Below are 14,398 nucleotides of genomic sequence, written 5' to 3'. Positions count from 1 at the left end.
AGGCATCTCTGATCAGCACTAGTAGAAAGCTACGTTCTCTCATAAAAACATCCAAGGCCAACTTTGAGAGAAAAATCGCTATGGACACTAAGGATAACTCCAAGGCCTTCAGCTATGTTAAAAACCTGGGTGGAAACCCTCGGATATGTTCAGTTAGTTCACAATGACAAATACACTGAACCCACAGATATTGCCAACATTCTGGCAGACAGGTTCCGTGCAAATTTCTCCCCTCCCTCGCCCCCAAAAGAAGAAATACTTATCCCAGCTGAATGTAACCTCCCTGTCATCTCAGATGTCTAGGTGAGAACTGCCCTCAGCAAAGCTAAGAACACAGCATCAATGGGACCTGACAGTATCCCGGGTTGCGTGCTACGTGAACTCCAAGAGGAGCTAAACCCACACAGGATATGTACCTGAAAACTGGCATAGAGAAACAGTAGTCCCACTCAACAAAGGAGGCACCTCTACTGACCCTGGTAACTACCGCCCCATAAGCTTAACCAGCCTGGTCTGCAAAGCTATGCAAAGAATCATTATGGAACTAATAAGCAGAGACATTGGGGACTTAGACACTTGATCCCACTCAGTTTGGCTTTGTAAGAGGCAGATCCTGCCTTTTAAACCTGGTTGACTTTTTCGAAACTGTCACTAGAGCCATTGACTAGGGCAAAGCAGTCCATACAGCCTACCTGGACTTAGCTTTTGACACAATACCCCACTCTGGCATCATAGACAAGCTCAACAGCTTAAATGCAAATCCATGTCACAAGATGGGTGGCTAAAGGATAGAACCCAAAGTCAATCGCTGGAGCCATGTCAGACTCAAAGCCAGTGACAAGTGGTGTCCCACAGGGCTCTGTCCTGGGACCCCTCTTGTTCGGCAATTATTTCTCAATGTGAAAGCAAACTTGGGAGGGTTGTGGCTGACAAAAGTTCGCAGATGACTTCAAACTAGGTGCCATCGTCTATACACAAGCAGACACCCATCCTATGGAAAGGCCTCACTGAAACGGACAACTGGTGCCGGAGTCATGGCCTTAAACTAAATGCCAAAAAATGTATAGTTAAATGCCAAAAAATGTATAGTCATCCCCTTTGGGAAAAACAAAGTGCCCACAAATTATCACATGGGTGGTAACCCACTGAGTACAGAAAAAGTAATAGGAGACCTGGTGACCCAAGTCAATAGTGACCTCTCATTTGACACCCACGTTGCCAAAGTGGTTAGACTTTCTACCTTGCCCACCTTATGAAGGGATTCACATCCAGATCAAAGGAGGTCATTGTGCCCCTGTACTCCCTTTATCAGGCCCATGAGTACAATGCCCCATTTGGTATGCACCTCACCCGGCACTTGCAACAGCTAGAGAGACCCCAAAAGTACCTCACCAAGAGGATCAAGGGTCTCCAGCATATGTCATATGCTGCCAGACAAACTCCAACTCTCCGTAGCATACCACCTACTCGGAGGTGATCTGTGCCTGATGTACAAGGCCGTGTCCAATTGGGAATTGATGGACATGCTCCACCTCAAAAATCCAAATCCATCAGAACCACGAGAGCTAAAGATTTTGAACCTCTGCACAAATATGAATAGGACATGCTGGAGGGACAGATTTGTAACTCGGAGGCTTCCAATACTCTGGAACAGAGAATCCCAGCTCATTAGGCAGAGCCCCTCACTGACTCGAAATCTTGACAAGTGGATGGGAGATCGTAGGTTTACCCCAGGGGTCATCTGTGTCACTACTAGACAAGAGGCACAGTAACATAATTCTATTATGTAAGGGGGTCTTCACTGTGTCTCTACTAGACAGGCACAGTATTCTAAATCTATTCTGTACACTTTTATACCATTACATGGGGTGGCGAAAGCCACATCACTGGCTAGGCTTATAAATGCCCCAAGGCAGATGGCCTAGTACCAAACAATGAAACATCATAAGCACACAAGCAGTTGAGGGACTGGTCACCCAAGTTGACTTCAATCTAACTATGACCACCGTGTTGCCTCCATTGCATGGAGAGCTTTCTACATGGCTCATCTTAACATTTCTTCTAGGAACAAGGAGTGTAATCTCCCCTTATCAGGCCCATCAGAGTACAGTGCCCCTTTTGGCATGTGCTTCATGAAGCACATGTAGCAGCTGGAGACCAGAGGTTCCTGACCAGGTGAATCCAGGACTTCAAATATCTATCCTACATGAATAGGGTAAAAGCTTGGTCTCTCTCCTGTCCATATGGACGACTCCGAGGTTGTCTGTCTGGCAGACTTGGCAATTTGACCCCCCACCTGATGAGTTCCACTCACATGACCCACACACACACTCAGCTTGGTCTGCAACATAAATAGACTTGCTGGCAGGACAGATGTTTCTTAGATGTGTGGAATAGACTCCATCAGAGTATTTCATTATCTCCCCTTTTAAGGGGAATCTGGATGGGAAATGATAAAAATAAAAATAATGCCCCTGGGATTCCACCTGTGTCCCTACTGGAGAGGGGCATCTGGTACTGACTTGTGGGAATATGGATTAATTTATTGGCTACACTTAAGGTCCCGAGTAGCCTAGTAACTTGCTATGATTCCAAATCTCCTGCTTTTATACAAGTGTTGCACCAAAGCTGATAACTGTCGAGGTTGCACTAGATCTTAATCTGCCTAGTTATCCTTTAGGTTTTCCAGGAGCCTTTCTGAAGCTGATGTGGACAGTTTTCTCATAACCCAAGTTCAGTTGGGAGTTGCCTGACTCAATCTTCCACTGGACCCATGGGCTTTTTTCCTGTGTTGGACAACAGTTTACTCCTGACCTGTCTTTCTGCTTGAAGGCATCCGATTTGATTCTATACACCTCTGACATCTTCTGAGCCAGCCCTGACAGTTTGAGCCAGAGAGATGTGGCTTTGTTCTCTCGGGGGGGGGGGGGGTAGTGGCTGCTAGATAGTTTGGCCTAAACTTGTGCTTTTGAGGCAGTCTGCCTTCCCTGGACTGTCCTAGTCTGCTAATTTGAGTCCTAAAGTGGTTTTTGGGATCGCCCATGGCTTTCAGCTCTTGCTATTTTCAAAAGTTGATCTCTCCAGGGAATGACATTCTTGCCCCCAGTTTCTCCCCCCTCCACAATTGATCGCCCTGGGTTCTGAGTCTTCTCCACTATTGGGACAGCAGGTCCATTCAGGCCTCAACTATTCTCATCCAGAGTTCCCTACTCTTCACCAGATAAGTTCATCTTAAGTGTACATGCAAGAGGTGGTGTGGATTTCCCCATAGGAGTCAGGCTTGGATGAAGGGGAGGGCATCTCATTGGTTATCTGATTCCCCTTCTTAGGGAAACTCTCAAGGTTTTTGGAACCAGCCTGGGTACGTCTGGCAGATGTTGTGCCGAAGGGCTTTGCCTGCTGGAGTGGTGGAATTCCAGTTGATGCTTTGGGGTTTGTTGTAGCCACTAAAAAGGAACTTGAAAGGCAAGAAGGTCTTCACCAAAACTTGTGGACATTGTGTGTAGCTAGTAGCACTATTAAATTTAAAATATTCCTGACTGTTTTTTTCCCTGTAATAACTAGGTCTGGGCAGTTGGGTGTTTTTTCGGTCACCCTCTTTCGTGGTGTTTTTTTTTTTATTTTTTTTTTTTTTTTCAGAAAGCATTTCCTCTGGTGTGCTGTTGTCCGGGTGGGATGTTGGACAGTGGGTGACCAGTGACTGTAGGAGAATATTGTATAGCTTTATTTTTATGGCTGTCTGAATCCAGTTGTTGCACATTAGTCAACAGTAACTGTAGTAGAGGATCTAATGACTATTTGAAGGTGTTGAAGGTTGGGGTGTTGCCCTACACTAGAACAGAGGCTTGCTCCAGCACTGGCATCCTTGGACGTTTCCATGACTGGTTCTTCATGTCTGTTCTCAACTGCAGGTCAGAGTGGTCCCGTATTGGGCATGGATTTTTCTACATTTTTTGCCGAGTTTCACTCCCAAACTTGTAACAGAATTGGCCAAATACACCTACCTTTCTTAAAGGTTTACCGTCCTTTTAAAAGTACAGTTGTAAATCCTCTGACAGTATAAAAAAAAAAAAAAAAAAAAAAAAAAAAAACTTGAATGTTTTGTGAAATGTCTCTTAGGCTGTTTAAATTGGGGAACTGCAGCCTGGAATTAATTTGGGGAGAACCTTTTCTTTAAATCTTCAGTTCTGTGCATCAGAGCTGACATGGGGAGGATGGACATTGCCATCTTGGTGGGAGAAGGCAATCCTGGTCATGTGTACAGTGGTTCTGTGGTGACATCGCTTGCATACCCCCTGTCTGGAGGAGGGGTTAGAGCTGTAACAAACGGGGGCCAAAACACCTATGACTGCTTTTGAGACAGGGACTCTGAGCTGCCCAGTAGGGAAGCTAGATGGGTCAGTCACATAGGTGAAAAAATGTACAGAGAACCAACCCAAAAGTTGTTAGTTATACGGTGCTTTTTAGGTTGGTTGTAGAGCACTTGGAACACTTCCACTGTATCGTTCTAATGCTTCAAAATTGCATCATTCCAGTTATGAATTCCTGTTGTCGGGCTTGCCCACAGTAACTACCTTTTCTTCCCAGTGTCCATTTTAGCTCCTGTTAAGTCGTACTGGAGGAGAATTTTCCTATCCTTTTGACAGTGGTGAGAGTTGGGCATTTTGCATACTTTGTGACATGAGTACTTTTCATTTGACCCTTGTTTCTGAGAGCATTGAGTGGGAAGGATTTGTACCTAGCCATTTTTTGCCTACGGTAAGATGTACACCTTTAGTTGGAAGTAATATGAGATGTTCTACCACAAATAATGCTTGCGCCTGACTGATCAGTAGCAGTCTGTGCTGTGTGCAAGAACAGCTGTTCTAGCTTACTGCTCATAATATTTGAGGGGTAATATTCAAATATTCTTTGCCCTGACTGCTACTTTTTTCTGTAATTGGTGTGGATCCAGTACAGACTCCTCCCCTCCCCATGGTTGACATCAGTAAGACAACTGAGCAGTACCTGATGCAGATTTTTTTCCTGACTTTTGGAACCTTGTGGTTCAACTTGAAGGTCTTTTTAAACTGTAGATGATGGGATTTAAGTTCTGGGGGTGTCGAACCTGTTAAGACATCAAACTGGCAGAGCAATTGGTTGAAAGTGACTTTAAATTGAGGCATATAGTTACGAAAATGGCAGAAACTGGATGGGACCATATCTGTCAACAGAAGGTGAAAACACACCCCTAGTTTCATGGTTATTTTGGGGGTGGGTTTAAGAAGGTTACTTAAAATATTTCTAAACTTACCTGAAACCATTATCTTTAAGTGGGAGCTTCATGAGCAGCAAAATCTTTTAGCTCAGCTGGTGAATAGTAGCTTTTCCTTTTAGATTTCACTGAATGTTGCACTTTTTTAAAAAGGCATGTGATCTAAACTGATGGAAGGGTGTCTGTTAATAGCAGTATACAGCTATGCTCCTGTTCAATTCTGGCAAAAGCAATTCAATCCTTGTTTGGCAGGTGAGCCAGCTGCTTGTCTCCTTGTCCAGCAGTTGGGTTCCTTTTTGAGGCAAATGCCAATATGCTTCAAGCAACATCTTTGGCTTCTGCTTTTAGATGCCACATTAAGTGTGGAAGCAGTCTTTCTGTAGAGCTGTTACTTGAAACTGAGCTGCTGAGAACAGCAGTGTTCACCATAGTCCTGTTATGAGACTGACGGGCCCAGTCTTTCCAGATTGTGATCTGGATAAAAGGGTGCTGACTGAACATGGGATAGTGTCACGGTGCATCTTGAGATGACTAGCACATTAAACCAGCCAATACACTTCTACCAGATAACAAATGCCTTTGTGTGCTCAAAAGGCTAGTGTGAAAAACTGAAGTGGCGCGTGCAGGCAAGCCTCAACCTTTTAGTCACATTTGCAATGTACATTTTTGCAGCTAACCTTGTTTCATGCTGGGATTGACTTGGTAATTATGTTTGGGTGTGGTTTTGAGGGGAAAATGTATAACTGTTAAACTGGAAACCATTGAGATCTTGTAGCCCTTCTCTAAATTTGAGGTAGATGTTGCACTGTAAGTAGTGGCCTGGATACTTAACAGGTTATAAATTGGGTGAAAGCTAGGCTTTAGTTATTTTGCTTTCCTATACATTGTCTTGGAATATTTTATGTATGTCTTTCACTGATATGTAGTTATTAGATGGTTCAATTACTTGGCTTCCTCACTTATGTAATGTGTTTGTTTTTTTTTTTTTTTATTTGGGGCGGGGGGGGGGGTGTTGCTACCTTAAGATCTAACCATCCTGTGAAGAAACATTTTTTTTATAGTGGGTTTTGTAGTGAAGCAGGAAAGATTAAAATATTCATTCTGCATAAAGAGAAGAAAAGATAAATAGTGTTCTTGTGGATATGTATTCTTAAATTCCAATTGCAGGCATAGGGATTTTCTTTTTTATTACACTTGGACTCTAATACACACTGGTCTAGACACTTGGTCTTCCAAGTCACTTTGAGAAGAGTATACAGTGTCTTGGCTGTTGGCAAAGATACTCTGTTCATATCCTTGAACTTGTAAAATACCCAGAATAGTCTTAGAGTAATCTGCGTTTAACTTGCTATAAAATACTTTCATTCCACGAAAAGTAGAATGAACACCTATGGTGATGCCTTGTTTAGAATTTAGGCAATATGTAAAAAAGCATTTCTTTCCCAAGTAAAGAACCTGGAGCAGATTACCACTTTTTGAATAGTAAACGCTTAAAGTACACACAGTTTACCTGATCATAATGGAGGAGCTGAGGGAATTTGTACCTACCCGCACTTTAGTACAATCTTTTGTTGGCATGTATAATTAAGAGGAAGGGGGGGCTTGCCCCTTGCAAAAAAAGTTTAGTGTTTTTTTATGGCTTGCTTTGCAGCCATTTTTCAGTAAAACCTGTATGTGTATGTAAAATATGCTTGTGTAATTATGTAGTATACCCGTGCATGTCTCTCTAGTAAAAATGGTCTGGGATTCGTGCACAGTAATATTTGGTTGTTGGGGACCAGATAAAATGGTGGATTGGGTTGTCTTTATAGCGGTCAAATTCTGATGTTCTTGCACTCTGGTTAGTCAAGGCAGTAATATGTAAGCTTGTCTCTGCAAATGATTTTTTCCCCATTTCATTGGTAGTCTGCTATTGGTTGGTTCTTAAGGGTTCTGTAATTTTATTTAGCATTTTGGTTTTTGTAGTGCAGATGGAGCTTTCAGTTTCTTCGCTGCTTAATTTGGCATTTGGTTTACTTTTTTAAAGAAGCCCACATCTTTGTCAGTATCTGTAGCTCAAACTTCTCTTGCTTGGTCCTTTACCTGATCTTGGGGCTGGTGTGACTGCTATTCTGTAGTCTTTTAGTTTGCCCTTCTGTATGATTTTCTGCAATAGCTTTTGTTGGACTAACTCGAAAATAGTGTGGTTCAGCATTAACTTCATGAAATTTTATTTTACACCAGTCTTGGTTGGCCTTTCACAGGACTGGATTTGGTGTTAACCCATGTGCTTGCTATTAAGTATTGGTACTGAAATGGTTCACTTGTTACATGCAGTTATGTTTAGGCTTGGCATATGAGACGTGGCTTCTGAATGTGCCACTTTCTGTTGCTTTCCAGTTAGAATTACCACATTTTAATGCAGTGCTGCCATTTGGGCTGTTGCTGGTGCCATGATCTTCAAGCTTTTGTTTTTGATTTGATAGTGGTGTTTCACAGATTTCACGTTCTGTATTTAGTGTCTGGCAGGTAGTATTACTCCTTTGAAGCCAGGTGGGTTTGGCCAGGGGATTGTGGGAAGGTGTTTTATCTGGTTTCTGCCATCCCATGCTACACGTCACCGTAGGATAAACTCATTGTAAAGCATCCGTATTTAGCACCTTCTTGGAAGCCAGAAAACTTGGTTCTTAATGCTATCTACTTAACTTGTTTTTTCTAGTCATTTCCTGACATGTCTGCAGAAAGTATGGATGATTAACTCTTGCCTCCAGAGCAGTTGGTTTTGAGTGGTCCTGACATAACTGAGGCAAATGACAAAGCCTTGTTTTGTGTATTTAAATGGTTCTTTATTTGCAGATCATAGCTTTTAATGGGTCTTTCTTGGGCATACTGTTGTGCACTTTAGGATTTCTTCCAGCCAGGCTGTTTCTATTCTCATCTGTTTTAAAATGTTTATACTATACAGATCCATACAGGCCTCTATCTGCCGGAGGGAATTTATAAGCCTAGCCAGTGCCAGCTTTTGCTGCCCCATTGATTGAGTCTGTCAAGAAGAGCCAATTAAGTGATCCCTGAGGTGTATTTTCTGTTACCCATCCACCCATCCACTCGTCAAGGTTTCTCTAGTGTTGGTGACAGGCTCTGCCTAATGTAGTTAGGACTTTTGTTCCAAAGCATGGGGGAGTCTGACAGGAATCTGTCCCTCCAGCATGTTCTGTTTTATTGTGGTGAGGTTTAGCTCACTAGAGCGAGTGGCTCGCAGTGACTTGGATTTCTTTAAGTGGAGCATGTCCATCAATTCTGAGTTGGACATGGCTTTAAGTTGGGCAGAGATCACCTCCTGAGTAAGTGATATGCCACAGAGTACAGCCAGAGTTTTTCCAGTCAGGCTGTATAGGATGCAAGTTTGAGGCCAGTAATCATCAGTGACGAGTAGAGGGGTGGTATAACCTCTTTATTTCTAGATGCGAACCCTTTAGTAATTGGATGGGCTACATATGATTTCCTAACTACTTTGGCAATATAGTAAACTCTCCTTTGACAATCTACCTGGGTCCCCAGATCTCTTTACTTCTGTATTAAATTAAGGGGGCTGCCACCTATGTGGTAATTCATGGGCGTGTGTTTCCCAAACAGGATGACTGTGCATTTTCTCATTTAGCTTGAGACCATGACTTGACACCAGGTGTCTCTCAGCAAGGCCCTTTTGGAGAGTCAATTTATGGCTCCCAGTTTGCAGTCATCAGTGAATTTGGTTAGCCATAGTCCTGGGTTTGCCTGTACTTGTGAAGTATATGCCGAACAGTAGGGGTTCCAGGACTGAGCCTTGTGGGACACCACTTCCGACTGGTTTAGTTGGACCTGGAGTCCGCTATTCTTACCATGTGAGTTCTGGTCTGTAAGCCAGTTGGCAACCCATCTCTTGACGTAGGGGTTTGTTTAGTCTGAGTTGTGTTTTTTAGAATTCTTGAGTGGGGGAGTGGTGTCAAAAGCCTTAGTGAGGTCAAGGTAGGATGTGTGAACCACCTTCCCCTAATCTATGGCCTTGGTGACTTGTCTTGAAGTCAACCAGGTTTAGTAGGCATGATCTGTCCTTAGCCGAACTGGGTCTGGTTAAGTGTTGGGAGGTTCCCAATGTCTTTCTTGAGTTCCATGATTGTGCTCCATAGCCTTGCAGACAAGGCCAGTCAGACTTGTGGGGTAATGGTTACCAGGGTCAGTTGTGGCCCCTCCTTTGTGGAGTGGAATAACCATTGCTGTGTGCCATTCTACAGGCAGGTAGCCTGTGGAGAGGCCTGAGGATGGATAGTGTGTTTAGGTGGGGAGGTTAGCTTGTTCTGTAGTTCGTGCAAGATGCAGCCTGGGGCACGATCTGGCCCCATCTGCCAGGATGTTGACAATATCAGGTTCAGTATATTTTGTGCTATTTTGTACTAGCTCGGAGCATATCTGTGTGAGTTGCCACTTAAATTCTTGACATAGCTAAAGAAGGCTTTGTGGTCATATTTCAAATACTTGGCTATTTTTCTTTCGAAGTTGGCCTTGGGTGATTTTTGAGGGACCTTTGTTTCTTACTAATACTCATCAGAGATGTGGCTCTTTCTTGGGGATTTGCTTTTTTTCTGAAATAGTTTCCTCCTATTGTATAGGCTGTTTATGGCAGGGGTCCACCAGACTGATTTCCTTCTCTTAGTGAGTCCTTGTAGCTCTTACTGTCAGAGGAGGGCATAAGTAATCACCCTGTCACTTGACTGGCAACTTGGTTGGGTCCCTCACTGGATTTATCTTGGCAAGTCCTCCCATTTTTACCATTGCCTGGTCATACTTTTTCCGGTCATGATGGCATTATAATTGGAAGACCTTCCAGCTCTTCACGTCTTCTAGTTTTTCTGTTGCAAAGAATGATACCATAGCAAGATGCCTCTAATAGTAAGTCTAAATTAAACCAGTATGCAGTAGTCTGCTTTTTTTTATTTTATTGGAGCTTTGAGTCTCTCCTCACGAAACTCCTGTCTAGGTTTCCTTCCTTCCTCTTTTTTTTTTTTTATACTCTACCCCTAGAACTAATTTTTTTCACTCTGGGTCTGAGCCAAACATAAGGGTGATTTAAAGACACACAAGCAGTCCCTTTTACGGAAGGTAGTTACACTCCCAAATCCTCCATTGTCCATGGCATTGGAATTCTGTTGTGTCTGGAATGAGTCCTACAAAATATGGGAAAGAGGCTTGGAGTAAAAGATCATGTTGATAAAGCCCTGTCGGTAGCCATGTTGTGGAAAACTGGCTAAAAATAAAGCATTTGGATTGTCTGAGGTGTTACAGGTCAGGAAACGGTGAAAACATTTTAGTTTTCCTTTGATCCGTTGTACCCTTAACATTATTTCAAGCATCCCATTTTTGCATTACTTGTAAGCAAAGCTTTTCAGAGTGTGTAGTGTATCCGCAGCCACCTTTGAGAAACAAAGGAAATGTGAGCTACCTGTTGAGCTGCTCAGACACTTCTGTCTTCTAGTACAAAAAGATCTCATTTAGACACTTTTCACCCATTGTTGGGTGATACCCAGGTGACATGCATGTGCCAGACTAGAAACTCAAGTTGGGTTTACTAGCTGCATATTATGCAATATGTTCGTTCATACCGTTTAAAAGTACTTCAGTACAAAAGGCACATGTTACAGTAGAATGTGTTCCTTCTAAACAGGTACACATTCTTTGAAGTAGTTAGATTTTTTTTAACATCTGTGTTCCACTTTGACAAAAATTGCCCCAACAAAACTGAGTTTACCTTGTGTTGCCCTCTTTCTATGAATTGCCTTCCCCCACCAAAAATGATAGCAACATCTTATGCTCCTGTTGTCTTGAGTAGAAACTGAAGAGCCCTGTTGGCTGCTGTTACACAGTGCCACATGTAAGCTGTAATATTTTTGTAACTTCTGTAACATGCAGGTCTTCTCGCCCTCAGTTCAAACAAATGTCCATATTCTATGTAGATATTTCTCTGCCTAAACTAGCTGTACTAGATTTGCATAAGGCATGTTATTTCCCATTAAATTTGTGTACAGTTCTGCTATAGTTTTGAAAATTGTAGTACTGTCTGTACGTGGTAGTAGAAAAGTCAATCTGCATGTCTGTTTTTTTTTATTCTGAATCCTGCCACCTCTGCAGAGATTTGTTCGCCTCTTTTTGAAGTTAGATGAAAGTAAAATAAAATGGTAGTTTTCTTCTTGTAGCTGTCTAGTATTAGATGCTGCCCACCATCTGTCGCAGTAACTGTCACATTTCTGATGAAAATGTAGGGCTTATTGTTGCAGTCTCTTGTGCTTGCAGATTATTTTGTAGTGTACTTTGGGTCCATGTTTTTGGCTAGGAGAGTTTAGAGTTCTAGTCCTTTCTGTGAGTAGCTCTGTTCTATCTATCCTATAGATGCTAATGTGCTGTTCACTTGCTGTTGTACAGATGAGTGCATATGCAGATTGTAATTTAAGCTAATTTTGATTCCTCAGTTGGGACTACTAATTCAGCCAGGAGAATTGTTACGGGCACAGTCAACCACCCCCTTCTGTTTGTCAATAAATTAAGTGTCTTGAGGGTGAAACTTTGTCTAGACAAACTGCAGTGACAAGTTGAACTAGGCTATCAATTTGCTAGTATTTTTTTTCCCCAGCCTTCTCAGAGGCATGTGTTGCGTGAATGTCTTCAGATTAGGTTAATCACATCTAGAAAGATTCTCCATATTGTTTTCCAGCCCACCTTCCAGGTAGAGGGTGTGGAGGGTGGTGGTGGTAGTCCACATCTTGTACCAAGATGGAAGTTCCTGTTTTTTTTTTTTTTTTTTTTTTATTTGGAGGGATATGGAAAGCTTGGCTTACAGATGCTTATTTCATTTTACTCCTTGATTTGTATTTATGTAACCCATTAACTTTAGATGTTAGTCTGGCCTGCAGATTCAGATCCGTCATTACAGGAAGTAGGAGTTTTGTTAGCTTAACATTGCATCTTATTTTGACTGGGGGAGCTCAAGTTTCAAAACCATGTATTGACAACTTTTTTGCATTTATGTACCAGTTTACGAGTAACCTGGTTACATTTATTCACTGCTTGAGTTTAGCTGCAAGTGTTTTAGTAGAATCCCTACTATTTGTACTTTGCCCATTTGCAAGCTATAGCAAGGACTAGGCTCAAGTCCAAAAAGTTGAATGTGATAGAACCACCATTTAGCAGCCTAAGCAGCATATTGGGAGACCGTGTCCAATACAAATGTGCAGGCAGTCTTTAGTGGTCAGGAACAAACTGACTTCTGAAATACAGCATCAGATGTCCCACCCACAAGATGGCTGGAAGTAAGATTAGTCAAGTAGCAACATGCTTGTTTGGGGGGTGTGCTTTGCAGAGTTGCATCTGGTGGTGGTAAAATGCAACCCAAATAAGAGACCTCACCTTTTTGGTGGAATTGATGGTCATTCACCCATTTTGCAAGCCTCAGTTTTTGAATTTACAAGGGTGGTTGTACATTGGCTACCATCCAAACTTTCTATAATATGCAAGTTTCAACGGAAGGGTTCATTTTTAGTGTAGTTGTATGCACTGCTCTGACTTGTGCCAGTTGACCCATTGCACTTCAGCATGAGCAGATGTACATTCTTCTACCATGGAACGTGGTGAAGTATATTTTCTGTAAAAGTTTAATTTTATCTAGCCATGCTAATGTTTATGCTTTTTCCCCTTTTACAGAACAAATACTGGCTGCTGTAAGGTCATTTTGTTAATGCTGGCTAATGAGTATATGTGTTGGGATATTTGCTAAGCAGAGGCATCCATATCAGACTGACTTACCTTGGGTTTCTACAGGCAGAAAATGATGCAGGGAAACAGGAGTTCCCGTATGGATCGTATGGGAATGGACCGCATGGATCGAGGTGATCGTATGGACCGCATGGATCGTATGGATCAACAGAACTATGGTGGTAGGAGGCAGCCATATTATCAACAGCAGCAGCAGCAGTACCACCAGCAGCATGAGATGATGATGATGGAGGAGCCCTCACTATCCTCTCCAGCAAATGGGGAGGAAGAGCAGCGTGCACTGCCGTCAGGTAACTGCTATATGAATGAAATGGGATCTTTTTGGTAAGTTATGGGGTCTTGCATGGTATTTCATTTAAGTGACCTAAGATTTGTTCTGAGACTTTCACATAGCGTTAAACTGTGTACAGAAAGCTGGTGTGGTGTATTAGTGGCATTGAGCAATTAAGTTTAGTAGCTCACGTGTAGACATGACTACAGGGCAAATCCTAGATGCTACTTGGGGGGATGGTAACTTAAACCAAAGGTCTTGCACCTTGAGGCTTTAATTACTAATCGCTCAAGTTGGAAAAGTATAGATGAAAATGGTATAAACTAAAATAGCTTATGCTATTTAGGGTGGTTTTACACCTTGGTACATTGAGCTCTCCATTTTGAAGGGTTATAACTAGTAAATGTACCTTACAATAAAGGAATGTTTAGAGAGACTTGAAGAGATTGGTTAGCCCTGAGATTCAACTGCACCCTTGTTTTTGAGGTAGTGAAAGCTGCACCCTTGCATTTCTGTGTGCTTATGCTGACAAAATTGGCAATTATGTTGTGGTTGGGGTTGAACAGATGAAATTTGGGGTTTCTCAATTGTGTACCCTTTCTAAAATTTCTGCCTTCAGCTTTTGTGCAAATTTTTTAAACCAAAGCTCAGATTGTTTTGCAAGTGTTACACTGGCAACTATTTTTTTCCAACATGGCTTCACCTACAAGTCAAGTAGCCAAATACTCTCTACCCACTAAGTGTCCAGGAACTATAAAAACTTGCAGGAATATAGGAAGAGCTATTTATGCTGTGAGCATGCATTAAGTGGGAATATTCCTAATTTTCTTTTCTCTGCAATAGGCAGTCTGAAAATGCTGGTATTTTTATTGTCTTTTTTTTTAAGCATCTTTTGAACACTTCCATTAGATTTTTTGGATATAATTCGAGAAGCATCGAATTTTCACACTGTTCATAAATCTTGTTTAAATTTCTTGTCTAAACTAGAGAAAGATGTGCACTACTAAAATGTAAACATTTTCTTTCCTATTAAAAAAAAAATGGAACCTAAACAGCAACATAGCTAAATCAGTTTAGCTTTAAGTTACTGA

The 14,398-nt window shown here is 42.0% G+C and overlaps 2 protein-coding genes across 9 annotated transcripts in view; both read left to right on the top strand.

Annotated features, from left to right (window-relative positions):
* The window catches only part of LOC122789416, a 1,105,687-nt gene that overhangs the window by 135,853 nt on the left and 955,436 nt on the right, over window positions 1-14,398 (top strand). The gene's annotated exons all lie outside the window — the stretch shown is intronic.
* The window catches only part of NONO (non-POU domain containing octamer binding), a 677,532-nt gene that overhangs the window by 19,738 nt on the left and 643,396 nt on the right, over window positions 1-14,398 (top strand). For all 7 annotated transcript variants that reach the window (XM_044056848.1, XM_044056846.1, XM_044056852.1 and 4 more), the window contains exon 2: window positions 13,082-13,326. In XM_044056848.1, the coding sequence (XP_043912783.1) occupies window positions 13,089-13,326 (238 nt within the window). In that variant the 5' untranslated portion in view covers window positions 13,082-13,088. The remainder of the gene's footprint in view (window positions 1-13,081; window positions 13,327-14,398) is intronic.

The sequence above is a fragment of the Protopterus annectens genome, chromosome 14.part0 (genome assembly GCF_019279795.1).
Source record: "Protopterus annectens isolate FY-2018-M chromosome 14.part0, PAN1.0, whole genome shotgun sequence".
NCBI lineage: Eukaryota > Metazoa > Chordata > Ceratodontiformes > Protopteridae > Protopterus > Protopterus annectens.
The sequence above is the reverse complement of the archived record's forward strand: the minus strand, read 5'-3'. Positions and strand labels throughout refer to the sequence as shown.